The sequence below is a fragment of the Bubalus bubalis genome, chromosome 14, assembly GCF_019923935.1.
Source record: "Bubalus bubalis isolate 160015118507 breed Murrah chromosome 14, NDDB_SH_1, whole genome shotgun sequence".
Classification (NCBI taxonomy): domain Eukaryota; kingdom Metazoa; phylum Chordata; class Mammalia; order Artiodactyla; family Bovidae; genus Bubalus; species Bubalus bubalis.
This window is the reverse complement of record NC_059170.1, coordinates 76,568,358-76,591,828: the sequence shown is the minus strand read 5'-3', so window position 1 is coordinate 76,591,828 and position 23,471 is coordinate 76,568,358. Positions and strand designations below refer to the sequence as shown.

At 38.1% G+C, this 23,471-nt stretch overlaps 1 protein-coding gene across 8 annotated transcripts in view; it reads right to left on the bottom strand.

The window, feature by feature from the left end:
• The window catches only part of TASP1 (taspase 1), a 278,804-nt gene that overhangs the window by 195,230 nt on the left and 60,103 nt on the right, over positions 1-23,471 (bottom strand). For all 8 annotated transcript variants that reach the window (XM_044928288.2, XM_025264569.3, XM_044928287.2 and 5 more), the window contains one exon: positions 15,291-15,370. In XM_044928288.2, coding sequence (XP_044784223.1) covers positions 15,291-15,370 — 80 coding nt within the window. The remainder of the gene's footprint in view (positions 1-15,290; positions 15,371-23,471) is intronic.

Genomic DNA, 23,471 nt, shown 5'->3' with positions numbered 1-23,471 from the left:
GTCCCATTTTATTTAGTTTATGTTCTCTAATTTCTCCATCTTTTTCTTTATGTTCTTTTTCAAGCCTCTATCTAGTAGAAAAACTTTTGTATACATATATATAAATATGTATGATATATATTTTTTGAAAACTAATGAATTTTTGCCTAACTAAAAAATTATGACATTTTGATTCTACTTGTTTGACTTAGTATGACTAGAATGCTAGATTTCTAATTAAAAAATAGATATGAAACTTTGTGATCCCAATTCTCCAGGCCAAAATACTGGAGTGCGTAGCCTTTCCCATCTCCAGGAGATCTTCCCAACTTAGGGATCAAACCCAGGTCTCCTGCATTGCAGGCAGATTCTTTACCAGCTGAGCCACAAGGGAAGCCCAAGAATTCAGGAGTGGGTAGCCTATTCCTTTTCCAGCAGACCTTCCTAACCCAGGAATTGAACAGGTGTCTCCTGCATTGCAGGCGGATTCTTTACCAACTGAGCTATCAGGGAAGCCAAATTAAAAAACAGATATGAAACAAACAACAAAGGTTTACTGTATAGCATAGGGAACTATAGTCAATACCTTGTAATAACTTATGGTGGAAAATAATTTCAAATATAATATATGTGTATTTGTATAACTGAATCACCTTGCTGTGTACCTGAAACATTGTAAGTCAACTATACTTCAATATATATATATATTTTTTAACACATTTTTAAAAGACGGTTCATTGATAAAAACCACATAAAATTTTAAATGTCTTAAGGTAAAAGATATCATATGCAAAAGTAAATGATAAATGACATTGTTTAAAATTTTAGGGTATATGCAAATAGTTATGAGATAAGATTAATATCCCTAAATCAGAATGGTCTAATATAAAATTAATAAGTTGGAGATAGAATTAAGATGGCAGAGTAGGAACCACGAGGAATCTGTCCCCACACCGAGACAACTGGCCTGCTAGAATCTGTCTAATGTATTATAGAACTCTGGAGTCTATTAAAGAGGAAGGTTTCCAGGGGAAGGCGTGGATATAAACTGTGGTTAATTTGGGTGAATTTCAGCTTATAGCTCAGTAGCCTCTACCAACTCCCCACTCCCAACCCTGTGGCAGGCAGCCAGACACACATTCCTACAGTAGCTTTCCCATAGCTTGTGAGAGCCAGGTGAGCAATAGAGACCCTATCCTCCAAATACCAGAATCTATACTCTAATTGCTGGTTCTGGGCTGAGGTACAGACAGCCATTGTTGCAATGCCTCTCCCTCCATCTGAAGTGACCTCCAGGGAATTTAAAAGGCTACTGCTTTTTCCTCTTTTCAGAGACAGACATTTAAGGAGATATACAAATGGCCAGTAAGCACAGGAAAAGATATTCAACAGCATAATTATTAGGCAAATGCAAGTAAAAATCATGAGATACCACCTCATACCCATTAGGATGACTGTTACAAAACAAACAAATGCAGAAAATAACAAGGGTTGATGAGGCTGTTGAAGGCTTCCTAGGTGGTGCTAGTGGTAAAGAACCCACCTGCCAATTCAGGAGACTTAAGAGAGACATGGGTTCAACCCCTGAGTTGGGAAGATCTCCTGGAGAAGGGCATGGCAACCCACTCCAGTATTCTGGCCTGGAGAATCCCATGGACAGAGGAGCCTGGCGGGCTGCAGGGGGTCACAAAGAGTTGAACACAACTAGTGACTTAGCACTGACGAGGCTGTGGAGAAACTGGAACCCTTGTACACTATTACTGAGAATTTTAAATGGTGGAGCTGCAGTGAAAAAAAGTACAATGGTTCTTTGAAAAACTAAAAACAGAATTGCCATATAACCTGGCAATTTCACTTCTGGGTACCCAAAAGAATCGAAAGCAGATATTTATACACCTCTGTTCACAGCAGCAATTATGCATAATAGCCAAACACCAGAAGCAACCCAAGTTGCTTCAACCCAGTCAGTGTATAAATGGATATACAAAATGTAGTGTATACATAAAACAGCATATTATTCAGCCTTAAAAAGAAATTCTGACATGTGCTACAACATGGCTGAACCTTGAGGACATGATGTAAGTGAAATAGGCCTGTCACACAATGAAAAGTGTATAATTCCACTTATAAAAGGTACCTAGAGTAGTCAAATTCATAGCGACAGAACTCAGAAAGTTGGTTGCCAAGGGCCAGGGGGAAGGACACAAGGGAGAAGTTAGCATTTAATGAAAACAGAGTTTCAGTTTTTCAGATGAAAAGCATTTTGTAGACAGATGGTAGTCACAGTTGTACAGTGTAAATATAATTAAAGCCACTGAAATGTACCATTAAAAATGTTTAAGATGGTAAATTTTACATTGTGTATTTTACCAAAATTTAAAAGAAGATTTACGAAAAAATGTACGTGAATTTTTATTTATAACAGCATTATTTATAATAGCCCCGAACTGGAAACACCCAAATGCCTTTCAGTAGGTAAAGGATTAAACAAACAGTGGTATATCCTCTGTTTAGCAATTAAGATGGTACAAGCTATTGATAAGCACAATCACCTGAATGAATTGCAAGAAAATTACACTAAGTGATAAAAAAAGCCAGTTTCCAAAAACTCATATCCTATAGGACACCATTTATATAACATTCTTGAAATGACAAAATTATACAAATGGAGAAAGATTAGTAACTGCCAGGTGTCAAGGAAAGGATGAAGGTGGGAGGTGAGTGGGTGAGACTATAAAAGAGCAACATGCGTGATCCCTGTGGTGATGAAAGTGCTGTGTATCTTGACTGTCAATATCTTGAATGTGATATTATACTATCAGTTTGGCAAGATGTTCCCATGGGAGGAAACTGGGCAAAAGGTACATGGAATTTCTCTGTATTATTTCTTAGGATTGCATGTGAATTTATAAGTACTTCAAAATAAAAAATTTGAAACTGGCCATATTAACTAGCCATATGAAATTAAGTGTTGATATATCTATGCTAAAACTCTGCAATTACAGAATAAATGTTAATATCATGCTATCTTCCAAAGTATCCTAAACAGAGGCAGAAAAACTACTGAAATATAAGAACACAACCTAGCCATAGAAAAGAAGAAAATGGGATTCTTTGTGGCAGAATCATGCCCATAAACTGATAGAATAGGATGTCCTTAATCTACTCTTTACTTAATTTAAAGATGTACACAGGACCTATCAAAGCAAAAAATAGCTGAAAATTAAGGAAGAGATGGTATCAACTTTGTAGCACAAACTAAGGTTGTCTTTTACCAAAGGATAACAAAATCACACCCCTTTCAACTTCAACCTTAATGAACTTTCTAGAAGAATTCAAAAGAATGTACATATTCTATCCCAGACATTCTGAAAACTGAATGCACTGAAATTACCTCCAAAACTTTAAAAACAGCAGATGCCTGGGTCCCATCTAAAAGCTGCTGTTTTAATTGATTTTGAGTGCAGCCAGGGCTTCAGGATATTTCAAAGCTCCCCAGTGACTGATGTACAGTCAGAGCTGAAAACCACTGCTCTAATGGTTACACCTAACTCCAGATACGACCAGTCACTAAAATCATCATGTCAGTCAATGCTACAGAGCTAAGCCTATTCAATTCTGGTGAAATCACATCACCAAGATCATCTTCATATCCAGCATATGGTGAGGGTGATATTAAGAGTCAACATTTGAGCATTTCTATGGACCAGAAATTGGAGTAGAAATTCTTTACAATATACATTATTTCAAGGAATCACAACATCTCCATGAGAAAAGTTTCTAGGAGATAACTCGCCCCTGATCATAAAGGCCTGCAAAGTATGTGGTCATAGTATGAGCTACTATGTGGTCATCAAAGGCGCCAACTGTAAACAGCCAGATTCCTCAAAAGTACACAGTAAACCACTTAAGAATCTGGCAATAGCCAGCAAAATGGTAAATCCACATCCTGTATGAGTCAGTAACTCTACTTCCAACTGTTTAGCACAATAAAACATATATTAAGTGATGTGTACAAGAATATTCATGAAATCATCAATGTTAATGGCAAAAACTAGAAACAACCTGAATGCCTATCAATAAAGAAACTAAATAAATTGGTAAAATGCTATTCAGCAGTTTATTTTTTTTTTAATTTTATTTTATTTTTAAACTTTACATAACTGTATTAGTTTTGGAAAATATCAAAATGAATCCGCCACAGGTATACATGTGTTCCCCATCCTGAACCCTCCTCCCTCCTCCCTCCTCCCTCCCCATTCCATCCCTCTGGGTCGTCCCAGTGCACCAGCCCCAAGCATCCAGTATCGTGCATCGAACCTGGACTGGCAACTCGTTTCATACATGATATTTTACATGTTTCAATGCCATTCTCCCAAATCTTCCCACCCTCTCCCTCTCTCACAGAGTCCATAAGACTGTTCTATACATCAGTGTCTCTTTTGCTGTCTCGTACACAGGGTTATTGTTACCATCTTTCTAAATTCCATATATATGCGTTAGTATACTGTATTGGTGTTTTTCTTTCTGGCTTACTTCACTCTGTATAATAGGCTCCAGTTTCATCCACCTCATTAGAACTGATTCCAATGTATTCTTTTTAATGGCTGAGTAATACTCCATTGTGTATATGTACCTCTGCTTTCTTATCCATTCATCTGCTGATGGACATCTAGGTTGCTTCCATGTCCTGGCTATTATAAACAGTGCTGCGATGAACATTGGGGTACACGTGTCTCTTTCCCTTGTGGTTTCCTCAGTGTGTATGCCCAGCAGTGGGATTGCTGGATCATAAGGCAGGTCTATTTCCAGTTTTTTAAGGAATCTCCACACTGTTCTCCATAGTGGCTGTACTAGTTTGCATTCCCACCAACAGTGTAAGAGGGTTCCCTTTTCTCCACACCCTCTCCAGCATTTATTGCTTGTAGACTTTTGGATCGCAGCCATTCTGACTGGTGTGAAATGGTACCTCATAGTGGTTTTGATTTGCATTTCTCTGATAATGAGTGATGTTGAGCATCTTTTCATGTGTTTGTTAGCCATCTGTATGTCTTCTTTGGAGAAATGTCTATTTAGTTCTTTGGCCCATTTTTGATTGGGTCATTTATTTTTCTGGAGTTGAGCTGTAGGAGTTGCTTGTATATTCTCGAGATTAGTTGTTTGTCAGTTGCTTCATTTGCTATTATCTTCTCCCATTCTGAAGGCTGTCTTTTCACCTTGCTAATAGTTTCCTTTGATGTGCAGTAGCTTTTAAGGTTAATTAGGTCCCATTTGTTTATTTTTGCTTTTATTTCCAATATTCTGGGAGGTGGGTCATAGAGGATCCTGCTGTGATGTATGTCAGAGAGTGTTTTGCCTATGTTCTCCTCTAGGAGTTCTATAGTTTCTGGTCTTACGTTGAGATCTTTAATCCATTTTGAGTTTATTTTTGTGTATGGTGTTAGAAAGTGTTCTAGTTTCATTCTTTTACAAGTGGTTGACCAGATTTCCCAGCACCACTTGTTAAAGAGATTGTCTTTAATCCATTGTGTATTCTTGCCTCCTTTGTCAAAGATAAGGTGTCCATATGTGCGTGGATTTATCTCTGGGCTTTCTATTTTGTTCCATTGATCTATATTTCTGTCTTTGTGCCAGTACCATACTGTCTTGATAACTGTGGCTTTGTAGTAGAGCCTGAAGTCAGGTAGGTTGATTCCTCCAGTTCCATTCTTCTTTCTCAAGATAGCTTTGGCTATTCGAGGTTTTTTGTATTTCCATACAAATGGTGAAATTATTTGTTCTAGCTCTGTGAAGAATGCTGTTGGTAGCTTGATAGGGATTGCATTGAATCTATAGATTGCTTTGGGTAGTATACTCATTTTCACTATATTGATTCTTCCAATCCATGAACATGGTATATTTCTCCATCTGTTAGTGTCCTCTTTGATTTCTTTCACCAGTGTTTTATAGTTTTCTATATATAGGTCTTTAGTTTCTTTAGGTAGATATATTCCTAAGTATTTTATTCTTTCCGTTGCAATGGTGAATGGAATTGTTTCCTTAATTTCTCTGTTTTCTCATTATTAGTGTATAGGAATGCAAGGGGTTTCTGTGTGTTGATTTTATATCCTGCAACTTTACTATAGTCATTGATTAGTTCTAGTAATTTTCTGGTGGAGTCTTTAGGGTTTTCTATGTAGAGGATCATGTCATCTGCAAACAGTGAGAGCTTTACTTCTTCTTTTCCAATTTGGATTCCTTTTATTTCTTTTTCTGTTCTGATTGCTGTGGCCAAAACTTCCAAAACTATGTTGAATAGTAATGGTGAAAGTGGGCACCCTTGTCTTGTTCCTGACTTTAGAGGAAATGCTTTCAATTTTTCACCATTGAGGATAATGTTTGCTGTGGGTTTGTCATATATAGCTTTGATTATGTTGAGGTATGTTCTGTCTATTCCTGCTTTCTGGAGAGTTTTGATCATAAATGGATGTTGAATTTTGTCAAAGGCTTTCTCTGCATCTATTGAGATAATCATATGGTTTTTGTTTTTCAATTTGTTAATGTGGTGTATTACATTGATTGATTTGCGGATATTGAAGAATCCTTGCATCCCTGGGATAAAGCCCACTTGGTCATGGTGTATGATCTTTTTAATGTGTTGTTGGATTCTGATTGCTAGAATTTTGTTAAGGATTTTTGCATCTATGTTCATCAGTGATATTGGCCTGTAGTTTTCTTTTTTTGTGGGATCTTTGTCAGGTTTTGGTATTAGGGTGATGGTGGCCTCATAGAATGAGTTTGGAAGTTTACCTTCCTCTGCAATTTTCTGGAAGAGTTTGAGCAGGATAGGTGTTAGCTCTTCTCTAAATTTTTGGTAGAATTCAGCTGTGAAGCCGTCTGGACCTGGGCTTTGTTTGCTGGAAGATTTTTGATTACAGTTTCAATTTCCGTGCTTGTGATGGGTCTGTTAAGATTTTCTATTTCCTCCTGGTCCAGTTTTGGAAAGTTGTACTTTTCTAAGAATTTGTCCATTTCTTCCTCGTTGTCCATTTTATTGGCATATAATTGTTGATAGTAGTCTCTTATGATCCTTTGTATTTCTGTGTTGTCTGTTGTGATCTCTCCATTTTCATTTCTAATTTTATTGATTTGATTTTTCTCCCTTTGTTTCTTGATGAGTCTGCCTAATGGTTTGTCAATTTTATTTATCCTTTCAAAGAACGAGATTTTGGTTTTGTTGATTTTTGCTATGGTCTCTTTTGTTTCTTTTGCATTTATTTCTGCTCTAATTTTAAAGTTAATTCATCTCTCTATATATCAACATGGACAGATTTCAAAATACTTTTTGCTGACTGACAAAAAGATATTTTTGAAAATCATATTATACTACTATTTACCTAACTAAGGATACTGCAGTATGATACCATTTATCTACTTATAAAAAGAATACTACTACACATTTCAATACTTCTGTTGGAACAGAGAAAAGCAAATCAAAGAGGTAACTGTGCTTATCAGACTGGGCAGGAGACGGCAAATGGAAATGGAAGTATAAAGGAAGACCAGGTTTACGGAGAATGCTCCAGTATTTGAGAAAACAACATATTCCTATGCCATGCAATTAAAAAGTAATAATACAATGTTTAGATACATTTATTTATATTATTTTATTATTATAGGGCTTCCCTGATAGCCCAGTTGGTAAAGAATCTGCCTGCAATGCAGGAGACCCTGGTTCGATTCCTGGGTCAGGAAGATCCCCTGGAGAAGGGAAAGGCTACCCACTCCAGTATTCTGGCCTAGAGAATTCCATGGACTATAAAGTTCATGGGGTCGCAAAGAGTCAGACATGACTGAGCGACTTTCACACATTTACAAAACATATAGCTTATATCAGATTAACCCACAGATCAATTGTTATAAACTCTGGACAGAATTTTTAAATTAAGAAAAAAACAACACCTATTTGAAGGCAAGCGATCAAAAGCTGACAAAAATAGGAGAGGATTCAACCACTGAGAGAAAAGAAACACACTGGGTGAGATCCAAATTCAAACAGCTTTCCCCACGAGGCACTTCCCTACTCTGTGAGATGCACAGAAAATAGAGCTCAGGTAGAAAACCACAGTCTTACAGGTCAGAAATGAAGGAGTGTGGGGCTACTGAAGTCACTGGAAAGGAAGGAGGAACACTGCAAAGGAGAAACCCACAAAAAGGAGCCCAAAATCTATGTATGTGTGAGTCCCTCAGTCGTGTCTGACTCTCTGCGACCCCACGGACCATAGCCCGGCAGGCTCCTCTGTCCATGGAGTTCTCCAGGCAAGAATACATGAGTGGGTAGCCACTCCCTTCTCTAAAGGATCTTCCTGACCCAGGGACTGAACCCTGGTCTCCTGCACTGCAACAGAGCCACCACGGAAGCCCCAAATCTATGTGAAAGTCCCCTCAAATCTTGAATGAGAGCTTAACTGTTCATACAGGATGCAAGATTCCATGAAGTTCACAAAGAAGGGACTCCCCTGATGGTCCAGCTGCTAAGACCCTGCACTCCCAATGCAGGGACCCAGGTTTGCCGCCTGGCCAGGGGACTAGACCTCGCATGCCACAACAAAGATCCTGCAAGCAGCAGCGGAAGAGCCCACATGCCACAATTAAGACCTGGTGCAGTCAAATTCAAAAAAAAAATAGTTCACTGAGGAAAACAATGGCTGAAAAGTGGACAGATGTTTTAGTAAATACCCACTGTATGAGAGACAAAGTTTGAGACTTTCCAATGTAAACCCCAGAAAGACCATATCTTAGGAATAAAGACCACAGCTGGTACTAAGAGACAACTCTAGGATTAAGAACAAAATTGAAACAGACTCACTTTAACAAAGCCTGAAACGAGGCTGTGACAATATCAAGGTGATCTGCAAATAATTTAATTACATACTAGAACAAGTTCAACATCATCCAAAGGAAGATAAATCATAGTTTCTAAAATGTATCATTGACATGCTCAAGTTGTAATTAAAAAAGAAAAGTTTAAGACATGCAACTAAATGGAAAATTTGTGACCAAGGTCACAAGAAAAAAAAAAATCTATCAATTGAAACTGACCTACAGATTACCCAGATTTCAGAATTACCAAATATTTCAAACAATTATAACATTGTTATTAATAACAATGATAAATATGTCAACAATGGATACAGTGGGTTGAAGATATGGGAAATTTCAAGACAGAGATGAAAGCTGTTTCCTTTTTTTTTTAAGGAAAACTTTAAAACTGAAAAACACAACATCTTGTGCTTGCTTTTTAAAATCATAACAAAAGATTAATATCAAATTAGATACTGCAGGAGGAAAGATAAACAAGCTCGAAGACAATTCAACAGAAAGCACAAATAGAAGAAGTGTGATGGTTAGTTTTATTTGTCAAAGTGACTGAGCCAGAGTGCCCAGATATTGGTCAAACACTATTCCAGGCGTGTCTGTGAGTGTGTGCTTGCTGAGGATGAGATTTACACTGAAGTTGATAGAGTAAAGCAGATTGCCCTCCCTAAACTGGTAGACCTCATCTAATCAGCTCAGTGCCTTAAGAGAACAAAAAGGCAGAGACTCTCCCCTGAGTAAGAGAGAAATCTTCTTGCCTGACTGCCTTTGAACTACAATGTCAACTTTTTCCTACCTTCAGACTTGAACTGAAACATTAGCTCTTCCTGCTTTTGAGCATGCCAGCCTTCACACTGAAACTACACAGTCCAGCTGACCTGGTTTTCAAGCCTTTGAACTTAGATTGAAATTACTCCATTGACTCTCCTGGTCTCTAGCATGGTGTCTGATCCTGCAGATCTTGGGACTTGTCAACTTCTACAACTACATGAGCCAATTCTTTATAATATCTCATAGATAGATAGATACTGGTTCTGTTTCTATGGGAATCTTGATTATCACAGAAAGTAGAGAACAAACACTGGAAAAAAAATTAGAGCTTGAATAATACATGAAAGTGTCAAATGTTTACTATAGGTGAAATGCAAGTCCTAGAAACAGAAGAGGGAGAGCAAGAATATGAGGGAGAGTAACTGGATCCACAACAAAACCAGCACAAAGAAAACCACACTTTGGCAAAAACAAATAAAAAGAACAATTCTTAAAAACAATCAAAGAAAAAGAAGACACATTATACAGAGGAAAGCAATAACAATCATGTCTGACTTCCTAACAGAAACAATGGAATCCAGAAGATAATGGAATAACATCTTTAAAAAGTGTTCAAAGGATACAGTGGAATATTATTCATCTAGTCAAGGCTATGGTTTTTCCAGTAGTCATGTATGGATGCGAGAGTTGGACTGTGAAGAAAGCTGAGCGCTGGAGAATTGATGCTTTTGAACTGTGGTCTTAGAGAAGACTCTTGAGAGTCCCTTGGACTGCAAGGAGATCCAACCAGTCCATTCTGAAGATCAGCCCTGGGTGTTCTTTGGAAGGAATGATGCTAAAGCTGAAGCTCCAGTACTTTGGCCACTTCATGCAAAGAGTTGATTCATTGGAATAGACTCTGATGCTGGGAGGGATTGGGGGCAGGAGGAGAAGGGGACGACAGAGGATGATATGGCTGGATGGCATCACTGACTCGATGGATGTTGAGTCTCAGTGAATTCCGGGAGTTGGTGCTGTGATTCATGGGGTCGCAAAGAGTCGGACATGACTGAGAGACTGATCTGAAGAAGGAAATCCTGATATATATAGATATATCATCTACAATATAGATGAACTTTGGAAACATACTAAGGAAATAATCCAGACACAAAAGGACAAATATTATGTGATTCCACTTAGAGAAGGAACCTAGAATAGGCAAACTCATAGACAAAGTAAGCAGAAGAGAGGTTACCAGGGGCAGGGAAGAGGCCGGGGTGGGTAATCACTGTTTACTAGATACAGAGTTTCTGTCTGAGTTAAGGAGACAATAGGAAGGGACAATGGTAACAGTTAATCAACACTGTGAATGTACTTAATACCACTGAGTCATACACTTAAAAACTGTTAAAATGGTAAATTTTACATTATGAATATTTTAACACAATTTTTTGAAAGTGCTAAAAGAAAAAAAAAAAAAAAACCTGCCAACGCAGAAGTCTATATCCAACAAAAAATATCTTTTCAAAGCAAAAGCAAACTAAGGATTTTTTTTCCCCCAGATAATGAAAGCTGAGAAAATTTTTCACTACCACATCTACCACATTACCAGAAAAGTTTTAGCATTCCAAGCTAAAGGAAATGATGCCAGAAAGAAATTCAAATCTACATACAGGAATGAAATAAGTAATTATATGTGAAAATGTGAAAGAAATTTAGGATAAACCTTAGAAAGACATTCTGAAAGTTGAAGGAGAATAAAAACCTACAAATTATGCCCCCTAAAGGTAATCAAGTATAAAGTATTATCATTAAACAGCACCAAAACACCATTTTATTTATACTGAGGATTAAACAAATGGCTGAATATCGGATGGTATTTAAAATTTCTTTAATCTAAATAATAGTTATAGCTTCTCCTTTTAAATTCGTAAGTCAAAACCATTATTTTTTGCCAAAACAAAAAATGAATATATCACTTAACTTTCAAACACCTTATTTATTCAGAGATTTCTTGTTGATTGGGTATATGTCATAAAAAAAAAAAAAAAAACTATGATACCTTATGTTTTTCTTATTCCAAGTATAAAATACTAATATATAGTCAAAAATAATTTTGCCATCTTGCAAAAATCTAGTACTATTTTATAATATGTTTTTATATAAATGTTCTGCAGTAAAATCGGCAGACTGAATGCATGAATTCATCCCCATGCCCTACTAAAAATTTACCAGAAAGAAATGTAAGTGGGGAGGAAGACTGGCATACACAAGGGGTGAGTATAAGAGAAGAGTGATATCAGCAGTTTTAGAAAATAGAAAGCAAGTAACTAATCGAGCAGAAGAAGATGAACCCCAATGCCCACTAGCCGGGACATCACAAATCAAACTAATCTCGGCCAAACTAAACTAATTTCTGCCAAAGAAACATCAAGAGAACTTGAAACGGAAGGCACCTGGTGTGTCTGAAAGCCAGGTCGGGACTAAAACCAGGAGAACAGGCAGATGGAGATGCCCAGATCCTTTCCTTGCACTTGCAGAAAACATGAAGCTACCTCCTGGAGAGACTGAACCAGACGGGCCCCAATTTAGCTGACATGGAGCACAGCTGGGAGCAGGCACGGACTCTACCTAAAAAAACAGACTTTGATGCAAAAGTCTGAGGAAGGCAAAGGAACACCTCCAGCCCTTCCCATGTGCTATACCCAAATACGGGCTACCGCCCTCCCAGAGGTGGGAAGATGTCTCTCCCTAACCCAGGAGAAAAACTGCATAGAGAAATGACCACGCCTCCTCTCTTGAGAAACAGACCTGCCCTCTCACACAGAGTTGCCAACAGGCCTTTAGGTGCCTCACTCGGGAATGTGGAACGGCAGAGGGCCACTAGAGAGCTGAGGAAATTAGCAAACATGTATTAGTGTCAGAAACACACAAACACAAAGTAAGACAGGGGAAGCAGAAATAGCAGATAAGAGCACGTTTTAAACCATAATATCCCAAGAGAGAAAGCAAAAATGCTGAGTTCATGAAACAAGAACAAGGATATCATGTTTTAAAAGTATTAATCATAGATCCATGGATTGGAGCCCACCAGGTTCCTCTGTAAAGCCATGGGATTTCCCAGACAAGAGTACTGGAGTGGGTTTCTATCTCTCCTCCAAGGGATCTTCCTGACCCAGGGATCAAACCCACAGCTCCTGCATCTTGGGAGTCTTTACCTGCTGAGCCATCAGTAAAGCCCAAAAATACTAAAATCAAAATTACAAATTCATTAGAAGTAGAAGATTTGGAAGATAAAATTGAAGAAACTTCCCAGACAATAGGATAAGAGATTTTTAAAAGGAGAAAAAAAAGTAATTGTTGAAAAGGATACATAGGATTAGAGCACAAGATCCAACCTCTAATTCATAGATATTAGAACAATATAGAGAAGTAGGTGGAGACCATTATCACAAGATCTTCTAAAAAAATCTCCCCAAAACAGAAGCAGATGGATTTCCAGATGGAAAGGCCAAAAGTGGACTCAGTAATCATAAATATAAAAACAGACTTATCCCAAAGTATCATTGTCGTAATAAGAACATGGAATTAAGAACTTCCTTTGAAAGAGGAAAAATACACCACAAAGAACTCGGAACCAAAATGCCAATGGACTGCATAATAGCAAGACTGGAAGTTAGAAGATAGAGCAATTTCTTCAGAAACCTAAGTGTAAGTGATTTCTATCTTACATATACCAAATGTGGGAGTAAAACAAGAAAAAAAAAAAAAAACCCACACATGCCATTCAGGAAGCAGCCACATTGATACTGGAGAGAGGAAAAGGCAACTCCAGAGTGACAGGGCGGTGAGGAGCAGAGGACAGCTGCACAGCAGGCCTAGGGGCGGCGCCCAGGCAGAGCCAGGTTGCCAAGGGGCCTGCGTCCAGGGAAAAACAAAACCAACTGGCACAGCGGCTCTACCCCAAGAGCCACTGGGGAGAACTTAAAGCAGAATTAGTGACAGGGAGTGTGAGAACACAGAGGTCTCATCCTCCCTGCCTCCCTGCACACACACTTCTCCCGCCTGCCTCTCGCCAGTCCAACTTTCAGTGACATTAAACTCATTTTATGAATATGTTACTAACAGCTGGTCCTTGCTAAACACTTGCTGTGATAGATAATTATCTCTTTGTTCTACAACTCGGTTTCCTTGGAGCCAATGAGTCCTCATTTTTCCATTTGATTGTTTAAATTATACTCATAGATTACTTGGAGAAGGCAATGGCACCCCACTCCAATACTCCTGCCTGGAAAATCCCATGGACAGAGAAGCCTGGTGGGCTGCAGTCCATGGGGTCACTATGAGTCGGACACGACTGAGCGACTTCACTTTCACTTTTCACGTTCACGCATCGGAGAAGGAAATGGCACCCCACTCTAGTGTTCTTGCCTGGAGAATCCCAGGGACGGGGGAGCCTGGTGGGCTGCCGTCTATGGGGTCGCACAGAGTTGGACATGACTGAAGCGACTTAGCAGCAGCAGCATAGATTACTTAATAAAATTTTTTTTTTAATTTTGTCTATGTTTTTAAACAATTTCTTTGTTTTATGATAAATATGCAGTCATGACTTCTTTCTCAAGATAGACATATGAAACACACAAATATAGATATTTATATCCATTTTTTACTTTTTAAAGTCATTATTAGATTTAATCATGTCTTTATAACAATTTCTAGTTACTTTATAACATTTTATTATAAGAATATGTGACGGTTTATTTACTTACATTCTTCTGGGTTGGATATAAGAGTTTTTCAAAATTTTTTATAATTGTTTATGTTTTTCTTTCTCTTTTTCTTAATTGAAGTACAGATGATGTACAATATGATATAAGTAGCAGATGTACAGTATAGTGATTCACAATTTTTAAAGCTTATACTCCATTTATAGTTATTAGCTATATTCCCTGTGTAGTACAATATATCCTTGTTGTTTATTTTATACATAATTGAATTTTTTTTACATTTTTAATAATGCTCACTGAGCACCCTTCTACATAAATTTGTCTATATCTCCAATGACAAGTTCAGAGAAGCAGAATGGGTTTAAGGCTTTGGATTTATATTACTCAACAACATCCTCCCAAATTTCTGCCAATCTACATTTGTACCTACAATGTATTATGTTCATCTGACCACACACTTACCAGCAGTAATATATTTTTTAACTCCTTCACCAAGTAAGAGGGATTTAACAAGTAAGATTTATTATGTACTCATCTTAATTTAAATGTCCCTATTAATTATGTTGTATTATCTATTTATGACTTTTGACCTTTTTTCTATTTTTTTGTTTTTCCTTCTCCTACACTTGGTACCTAGATAGGCCTTCTTCGGCTCAAGGACTGGTCAATGTTGACCTATGTTTTCTTCTCTCTCTTTAAGTGGGTGGTATTATGGTTTGACTGTCAGTAATTATTTTAAGTATCCTACAAGGGATCCTTTAACAATACTTCTATAAAAGCATGAGAAAGCAGGAGTGGGGGGCCCTCAGGAAGATAAAGTTGACTGAACATCAACCAACTTTCTACGTATCTTTTAACTAAAATATTTCAATATACAAGCTTTCTTCCTTAAATACAGGTGCTACATGGATCAAAAGCAATGTAACACTTTCAGGTATATATGCTAATACAGCTTAATTTTGAAAAGTTTTTACTCACTTGTGGTCATGATGCTAGGAGGGCAAGAGGGTATTCCATGATCTACTGCCCATCTGTAGGCTCCTTCTCCAACTAAAAAGCTAACAACAGAAAGATTATTCTTTTAAAAATTCAGTGTCATCTTCTCCTACATGTATATAGGCAATAAATATATATATTTATTTGTATACATATATTATTTATATACATATATAATAAAGTAAGATAAGCAATATAATAAGACAACTAAAAATTTTGCAATACCTCAAAATAGCTATACACCAAAAGAATTCATTTAATTTTTCCCCAAGTTAGAAATTTTACAATTGGAAACAGTAAATGATATGATATCATTTGCAATAACTAATTAGTAAAAATTGGCAAAATGCAACATTAAGAAGTAAAAATAGTTGATTTCCCAGTGGAAAATATAAAGACTTATCTTGGATCAAAGTGGTTCTCAGTTTTTGTACAAGAACTATTTTAATCATGTTAAGAGTTAAAGCTTAAGCAAGTGTCTTCAGATTTGGTATTCTTGCCTAGCATAACAGCTGGATCTATCCAAAATGAGTGGGGTACATCCAGAGATGCCCAAACACAATGATATGCACTTACATTTCTAAGCCTCGATGCAATACACACACACACACACACACACACATATGACTCAGAACCATATTTTCACTGTGGTAAGGTAGTGTGGTGTGCCCCAGAGGTCATTTTTTAAGCCCCAACTGCAGGTTTTAACATAACAGAAAGTGAATAAAAGGATACTGTTAGCTAACTGTAAAAGACTTCCTTTCAAAGATTTCAAATAGCATGCAGGATAATTAACCACTCCATTCCCTAACACAGTAATAGCAAGCAGTTACCATAATAATCAATCACTTCATCTCCTTCCACAGCCAACTTCTTAAAGATCTCAGCCAGCCAGTAATGGATTCCTTGAACTAGAGCCTACTCATTAGTTTCCTGCTCCCCATTTTTTGTTTCTGGTCCTCTAATCGTCCAACAATAAAAACTCAAAAGTAATACATATTGAAGTCTTTAGATTTGATTGTTAATAAGATCAATGACAGATCAGAAGAAAGTCAAAGTAGATACTTAGAAATATATTCAAACAGTTCCAAAGAGAAACTACATTGTTAGGCTCAATAACTTTTCCAATATATACAGAGCTTGGAGCTGAGGGAGCTTTTAAAAAGAAAAAAAAAGAGGAGGGAGAGAGTCCACAAGAATAAACAACTTCACCTCTTCAAACTTCCATTTTTTAAAAAAATTCTAAAGGACTCCATAAATAGAAAACAGTTTTCCTATTCTTGTATCAAATGAAGACCACTGCAAAGAAACAGCCAAGAAAAGCTGTCACATAAAGGAAAACGGAAGAATAATTCAAGTAGGAACTTGGATGCAAGTTGAACTATCCTGATGGCATTTGTAGCATTTTCTCCTGCTCCAAAAAGACTTAGATATAAGAAATAACTTCTATTCATGTGAAAATGTAAAGGAGATGCTGAAGTAGTGCATAAAATGATCAAGACAGAAGTTTGGAGCTGAATCTAATATCCTCAGCACACCCACTGGTCATTTGGAGCTCGATCCCAGTATCTGGGATCAAAAGCTTAGTGTTATTTTTCATTTCTCAATCATTCATAGATTTAATTCTAAATGAAATCAGTTTGCCACTGTCTGCAATGCAAGTTTTTAAATATGTTAGGCGTTTTATAATATTTACCAAGAAAGTGAGCATTATGGACGCTTGTCTTATGGATTCTGAATACCTGACTTTCCTTACTATCCAAAATTACGTGTCCAGTAGTGCAACATCACAAAAAAATGGCATATAACTGCTTTTAAAATCATTTTAAAACACTATAAAATTATGTGAGCTTGGTTAAAAACTATACAATCAAAAGGGCTTCCCAGGTGGCGCTAGTGGTAAAGAATCCGCCAGCAATTCAGGAGATACAAGAGATGTGGGTTTGATCTCTGAGTTGGGAAGATTCCCTGGAGGAGAAAATGGCAACCCACTGCAGTGTTCTTGCCTGGAAAATCCCACAGACAGAGGAGCCTGGTGGGCTACAGTCCATGGGGTTTCAAAGTCAGACAAACTGAAGCAGCTGAGCACATCCTATCAAAAGCAAAAAATCACTTCCCAGAACACTAACTGCAGCACCAAGTCAAATTTTTCCCAAATATTCATGATTCTCCAAGGAGAAAGCTTTCATAGAAGTTTCATCTCAATTCACTAGGAAAGCCACCGACTCCACCTTGTTAACACACCCAGAAGCTGGCCACTTCTCACCACTCCCCTGCACCACCTGGGTCTGAGCTGCCTCCGTCGCCCTCCTGGATTGCTCCAACAGCCCCATCACTCTCGTGCTTGCCTTGCTCGGTTCCCTGCCTTGGTCCAATCTCAACACACCAGCCATTGGCATCCTTGGGAAACGCAAGTCAGGTAATGACACTCCTCTTCTCAAAATCCTGAGAAGCCCCTTGTGACGACACTAGCCTGCAAACTGGAGCCTTTGGCAGAATCTCCAGGCGCCACGTGATCCAGTCCTCTCTCCCCTTCCTCCCCTCATCTCCCCTCCTCCTGGTAACGCTACTCCAGCATCCCGTAAAAACACAAACATGTCAAGGGAGCTCTGGCCTCAGGGCCTTGGCCCTGACTGTGCCCAGTCAGGGTCTTCCTTCTTTCCCAAATGGCAAATTTCTCCATCTGTTTAAACATATCTCCTTGATGAGGCCTGAAACTCAATACTTTAAAACTACTCTACACCCTACACTCCTCTACCCAGTACTCCTAATCGCTCTCATTCTGCCCTCTTTACATTTTTTCCACCTTATGACATACTATACACTGTGTGTGTGTGTGTGTGTGTGTGTGTGTGCTCAGTAGCTCAGTTGTGTCTGACTCTTTGTGACTCCATGAACCAATCCAGGCATCGAACCCAGGTCTCCTGCATTGCAGGTGAATTCTTTACCATCTGAGCCACCAGGGAAGCCCAGACACTGTATAGCTTACATATTATCTCTGTTGTTTACATGTCTCCCTCAAATAAACTGTAAGCTTCATTAGAGCAGGGATCTTTGTTTTTCATTGATATCCACATAGCCACTCAGAACAATGCCTAGAATACACTAATCATTAAACAAACAACTGCAAGATACTCAACAAAATAATAAATGAGGGTGTCAAAATTCTCTAAAGGACAGCACTGTCCTTGTGTTATGCTCTCCTTAATTTACACTAAAGCAAGTCTAAAGTGTTATGAAACAAAAGCAACAGTGTACTGAGACCAGCGCTGACCAGGTGACTGACCGTCAGCAAGCTGAGATACTGAAGGGCCAGCACAGCCAAACACGCAGAAATGCACCGAGGCCAACTGGAATTCTATGGATGGGAACTATTTTCAAAAATCATGACGCTATTGTCAGTCTAAAAATGTGTGATTTAGTGACTTTAGAAAGCTCTCAAAACTGCTTAAAATGCATTATGCTAGATTAGACAGACAAAGGAGAAAATGATAGCTGCTTCTTTGGACTTCAAAACAGATTTCTGCCTGTTTTACCTATGACTTCTTTGTTTATCATAAACACACAGAATTGAAGAAAGACCATCAGTTTGGTGGCTACTGCTTATTTACAGCTTACAAACACAGAAAATGCAAATAAAGGAGAACCTGCTATATGTGGAAAAAGAAATAATGAACATATTAAATAACAAGGATTTAACTCTTCTCAAAATTTTACTGTAAAAATTTTTAAACGTACATTACAGTGAATAGTATATAGTGAATCCAAAAGGATCATCACCCTATTCCATCAATGATTAATACATTGCTAATCTTTATTTTCATTCCCATCCAGACTATTTTGAAGCAAACCTCAGATATCACATAACTTCAAATATAAATATTTTAACATCTCTAAAAAAGCAACTTAAAAAAATACATAACCACAACATAACAAATTGACACCTTAAAAAATTTAACAATAAATCCTTGGAATCAAAAGTTTATTCAATTGATGTTCACATTTCCCTGATTTTTTCCTAAAAGTTGTGCTATTATTGTTATTTTGCCTTTTAAACTATTTTATTTGAGGGGAAATCCAACTAATCCATCCATATTTTCTGATTAGTTGATAGGTCTTCTTATGTTTCTTTTAATCTATAGGTCTTTAAATATTCTTTTCACATTCATACAAAAGTACTAAAATCTGAATGAATTTATGAAATACAATAAGTTCAACTGCATTTTCAAATAAACAATGTACCTAAAACTAAATTTGCATCTCAAAAAATCCGAGGGTCTAATGGGCTGGAGGAAGCAAAAGCTGGAATCAAGATTGCCAGAAGAAATATCAATAACCTCAGATATGCAGATACCACCACCCTTATGGCAGAAAGTGAAGAACTAAAGAACCTCTTGATAAAAGTGAAAGAGGAGAGTGAAAAAGTTGGCTTAAAGCTCAACATTCAGAAAACTAAGATCATGGCATCCATACCATCACTTCATGGTGAACAGATGGGGAAACAGTGGCTGACTTTATTTTTCTGGGCTCCAAAATCACTGCAGATGATAATTGCAACCATGAAATTAAAAGACGCTTACTACTTGGAAGGAAAGTTATGACCAACCTAGACAGCATATTAAAAAGCAGAGACATTATTTTGCCAACAAAGGCCCATCTAGTCAACGCTATGGTTTTTCCAGTGGTCATGTATGGGATGTGAGAGTTGGACTACAAAGAAAGCTAAGTGCTGAAGAATTGATGTTTTTGAACTGTGGTGCTGGAGAAGACTCTTGAGAGTCCCATGGACTGCAAGGAGATCCAACCAGTCCATTCTAAAGGAGATCAGTCCTGGGTGTTCATTGGAGGGAGTGATGTTGAAGCTGAAACTCCAATACTTTGACCACCTGATGCAAAGAGCTGACTCACTGGAAAAGACCCTGATTTTGGGAAAGATTGAGGGCAGGAGGAGAAGTGGATGACAGAGGATGAGATGGTTGGATGGCATCACTGACTCAATGGACGTGAATTTGGGTAAACTCCGGGAGTTGGTGATGGACAGGGAGGCCTGACATGCTGCAGTCCATGGAGTCGCAAAGAGTCAGACACGACTGAGCCACTGAACTGAACTGAACTGAATGAGCATTTTAGGTTAACTCATATTAAACATGAAGCAACAATGTTTTCCAAGCTTTCCCTTTTTCACCAAAAGAAACAAAATTTCCAAAAATTATAACTTGGACTTCCCCAGTGGTACAATGGATAAAAATCTGCCAGCCAATGCAGAGGACACAGGTTCAACCCTTGATCCAGGAAGATTCCACATGCCAAGGAGCAACTCAACTGCGCACCATGACTCCTGAGCCCACACGCCACAGCTGCTGAAGCCCAGATGCCCAGAGCCCATGCTCCGCAGTGAGAGGCCACCACAACGAGGAGCCCATGCACGGCCACTGGAGAGCAGATCCCGCCTGCCACAACTAGAGAAAACCACGCACAGCGACGAAGACCCAGCACAGCCAAAATAAATAAGTGAATGAAATGAACTATACAGTGAAAAAAGAAAATGCCAAGTCAAACAAAACTATTAAAGTTTATACTTATAAAAAATTATAACTTATTCTATAATAGGTTAGGAGTTAGCAAATTTTTTCAGCTAGAGGGCCAGACAGCAAATAATTTAGGTTTTGTACCCAGATGTCTCGGATGCAACAGCTCCTTTGCAGAGCACAAGCAGCCACAGGCAGTATGCACACAAATGGGTGTGGCTGTGTTCCCAAAAAAACGCGACTGACAAAAACAGGCAGTAGACCAGATCTGTCCCATAGGCTGTAGTTTGACAACCTTTGTTCTAGATGGTAAGGCCTATCAAAGTTACACCATATCATCACGGAGGAGAAAAAAGTGAAAATATACTTTTATAAATAAAATCAACTTGGGAAAACATGGCACAGTTTATGATAATCAGTTCAGTCACTCAGTCGTGTCTGACTCTTTGCTACCCCATGAATCGCAGCACACCATGCCTCCCTGTCCATCACCCACTCCCGGAGTTCACTCAAACTCACGTCCATTGAGTCGGTGATGCCATCCAGCCATCTCATCCTCTGTCGTCCCCTCCTCCGTTCCACCAAATTGATGAAGATATCAAATATTCAGCTAGTCTGACCAAATACCAATATTTAAATAATGCATCATGCCATGCTGACAAATAACCAGAAAATTAAAATATAAAAGATTATCAGCTAATAAAAATACCATTCCTCCTAAAATTCTGCTGAGGGATTTTTTTTTTTAAGAAAGCAATAAGAGTTTACAAAATTCTAACAACTTTCGATGCAGCTGAAACAGATACACGCCCTGTCTTCCTCAATGAGGTATTACAGAGAGATGAACTTTTTATTTGAAGACTTCTTAGAAAACACCCAATGCTTTGCTGCCCCCATAGTTACCTGCCTCTTCAATAGAAGACCATGGTTTCTAAGTCTTCCATCTGCTTTTGATAGTTTTTATATCCCTATATCTAGCACACAGGAATTAAACAATAAATATTTGCTGAATGAAGGAATGGTAAGCGATGAATAACTAAATGGATGTAAACAGCTATTTCTTACTATTATAAAAGAATTTTACTGCCTTGTTATGAGTTCTAGTCTGCTGCTTCTAATGTGATAAGGAAGGACTCCATAAAATTTTAATAGTATAACAAGTCAAATAAGGTACTCAGTTTCTTTGTCTACAAAATGTATGTTATCCTCATAAATCATTTTATGATATTATGAGATAATGCATATGAATCACATAAAACAGTGCCTCTCACAGTGTACGAATGCATAAGGGTCAACTATTATCATTACAGAAATCAGATAACTAGACTTATTAGGGTTGTGTGTAAACAAACTTAAAGCAAAAACATGATAAATTTAATTTCATTTATTTAGGATACTTAGGAGGCTTTCCTGGTGGCTCACATGGTAAAAAATCTACCTGTGATGCAGGAGACCCAGGTTCAATCCCTGGATAGGGAAGATGCCGTGGAGGAGGAAATGGCAACCCACTCCAGTATTCTTGCCTAGAGAATTCCATGGAGAGAGGAGCCTAGTGGGCTAAAGTCCACGAGGTTGCAAAGAATCAGACACAACTGAGCAGCTAACGCACACACAGAATCCTCAGGGAATCTGGGTTTTTTCCACAGTGCAGGTATTTGAGAGATTTTTGCTTTTGGACAAGATGGAGTAACAGGAATACATTTACACTCTTGCCTGAACCAATGGGGAAAAAAATCAGACAAATACAGAAAGCAGTTTTCACACATTAGCCAGTAGGCAGCATAGGACAGTGATCCTTGAGAGAAAGGAAACAAACCGGATAAACCTTATGATGGCCCCGCTTACTGCCTGGAGAGTTTCCTGCCACGGAACAGGAACAGGAACTCAGAACAGGAACCCTGCAGTCTCTGTGAGTTGAAGACAGAGAGCTGGGCATCCAGAGACGCCCAGGTGGCCAGAGTTCACAGGGCAGAAACCCAGGGAAGAGAGTCACACAGAGAAAAGACTCCGGAAATCTGCAGAGTCCCTCCAGTCTTCAGCTTTGTCTTCAGTGTATGTGTAAAAGGAAATTATCAAAGTCTGGGAAAGAATAACATGAAAGTTTTAAAGGTAACAATCCCCAAGTTCACATAGGGCCAGAACAGCTCCTGTTCCCAGTAGTCACACTAAAAAAATACAACCTCCTTCTGGTTGCATCTGTTATAGTACTCAGAAGGGTTTTGCCTAGAGCAAAGCAAAGTTAGATCAAGGCTAAATGCTTCTCTAGTTCGTGTAACAAAGTATAAAGCAAGGCCTGAAAGGATGACGCTGTCTCTAAATAAATTAACCACATCCTAGAAATGAAGTACAAAAATATCCAACACCAAATAAGGCAAAACTCACAATGTGTGGAATCTAATAAAAAAATTACCAAACGTGAAGAAGCAGGAAAATGTAACCTATAATGAGAAAAATCATTCCATTGAAAACCCAGAAATGACAAAGATGATACAATTAGTAAACAAAGATATTAAAAGTTACTATAATTGTATTCATATGCTCAAGAAGTTACAGGAAATATTAAACATGTTAAGCAGATACACAGAAGATATTTTTTTAAAGATACAAATCGAACTTCTGGAGATTAGAAACTACA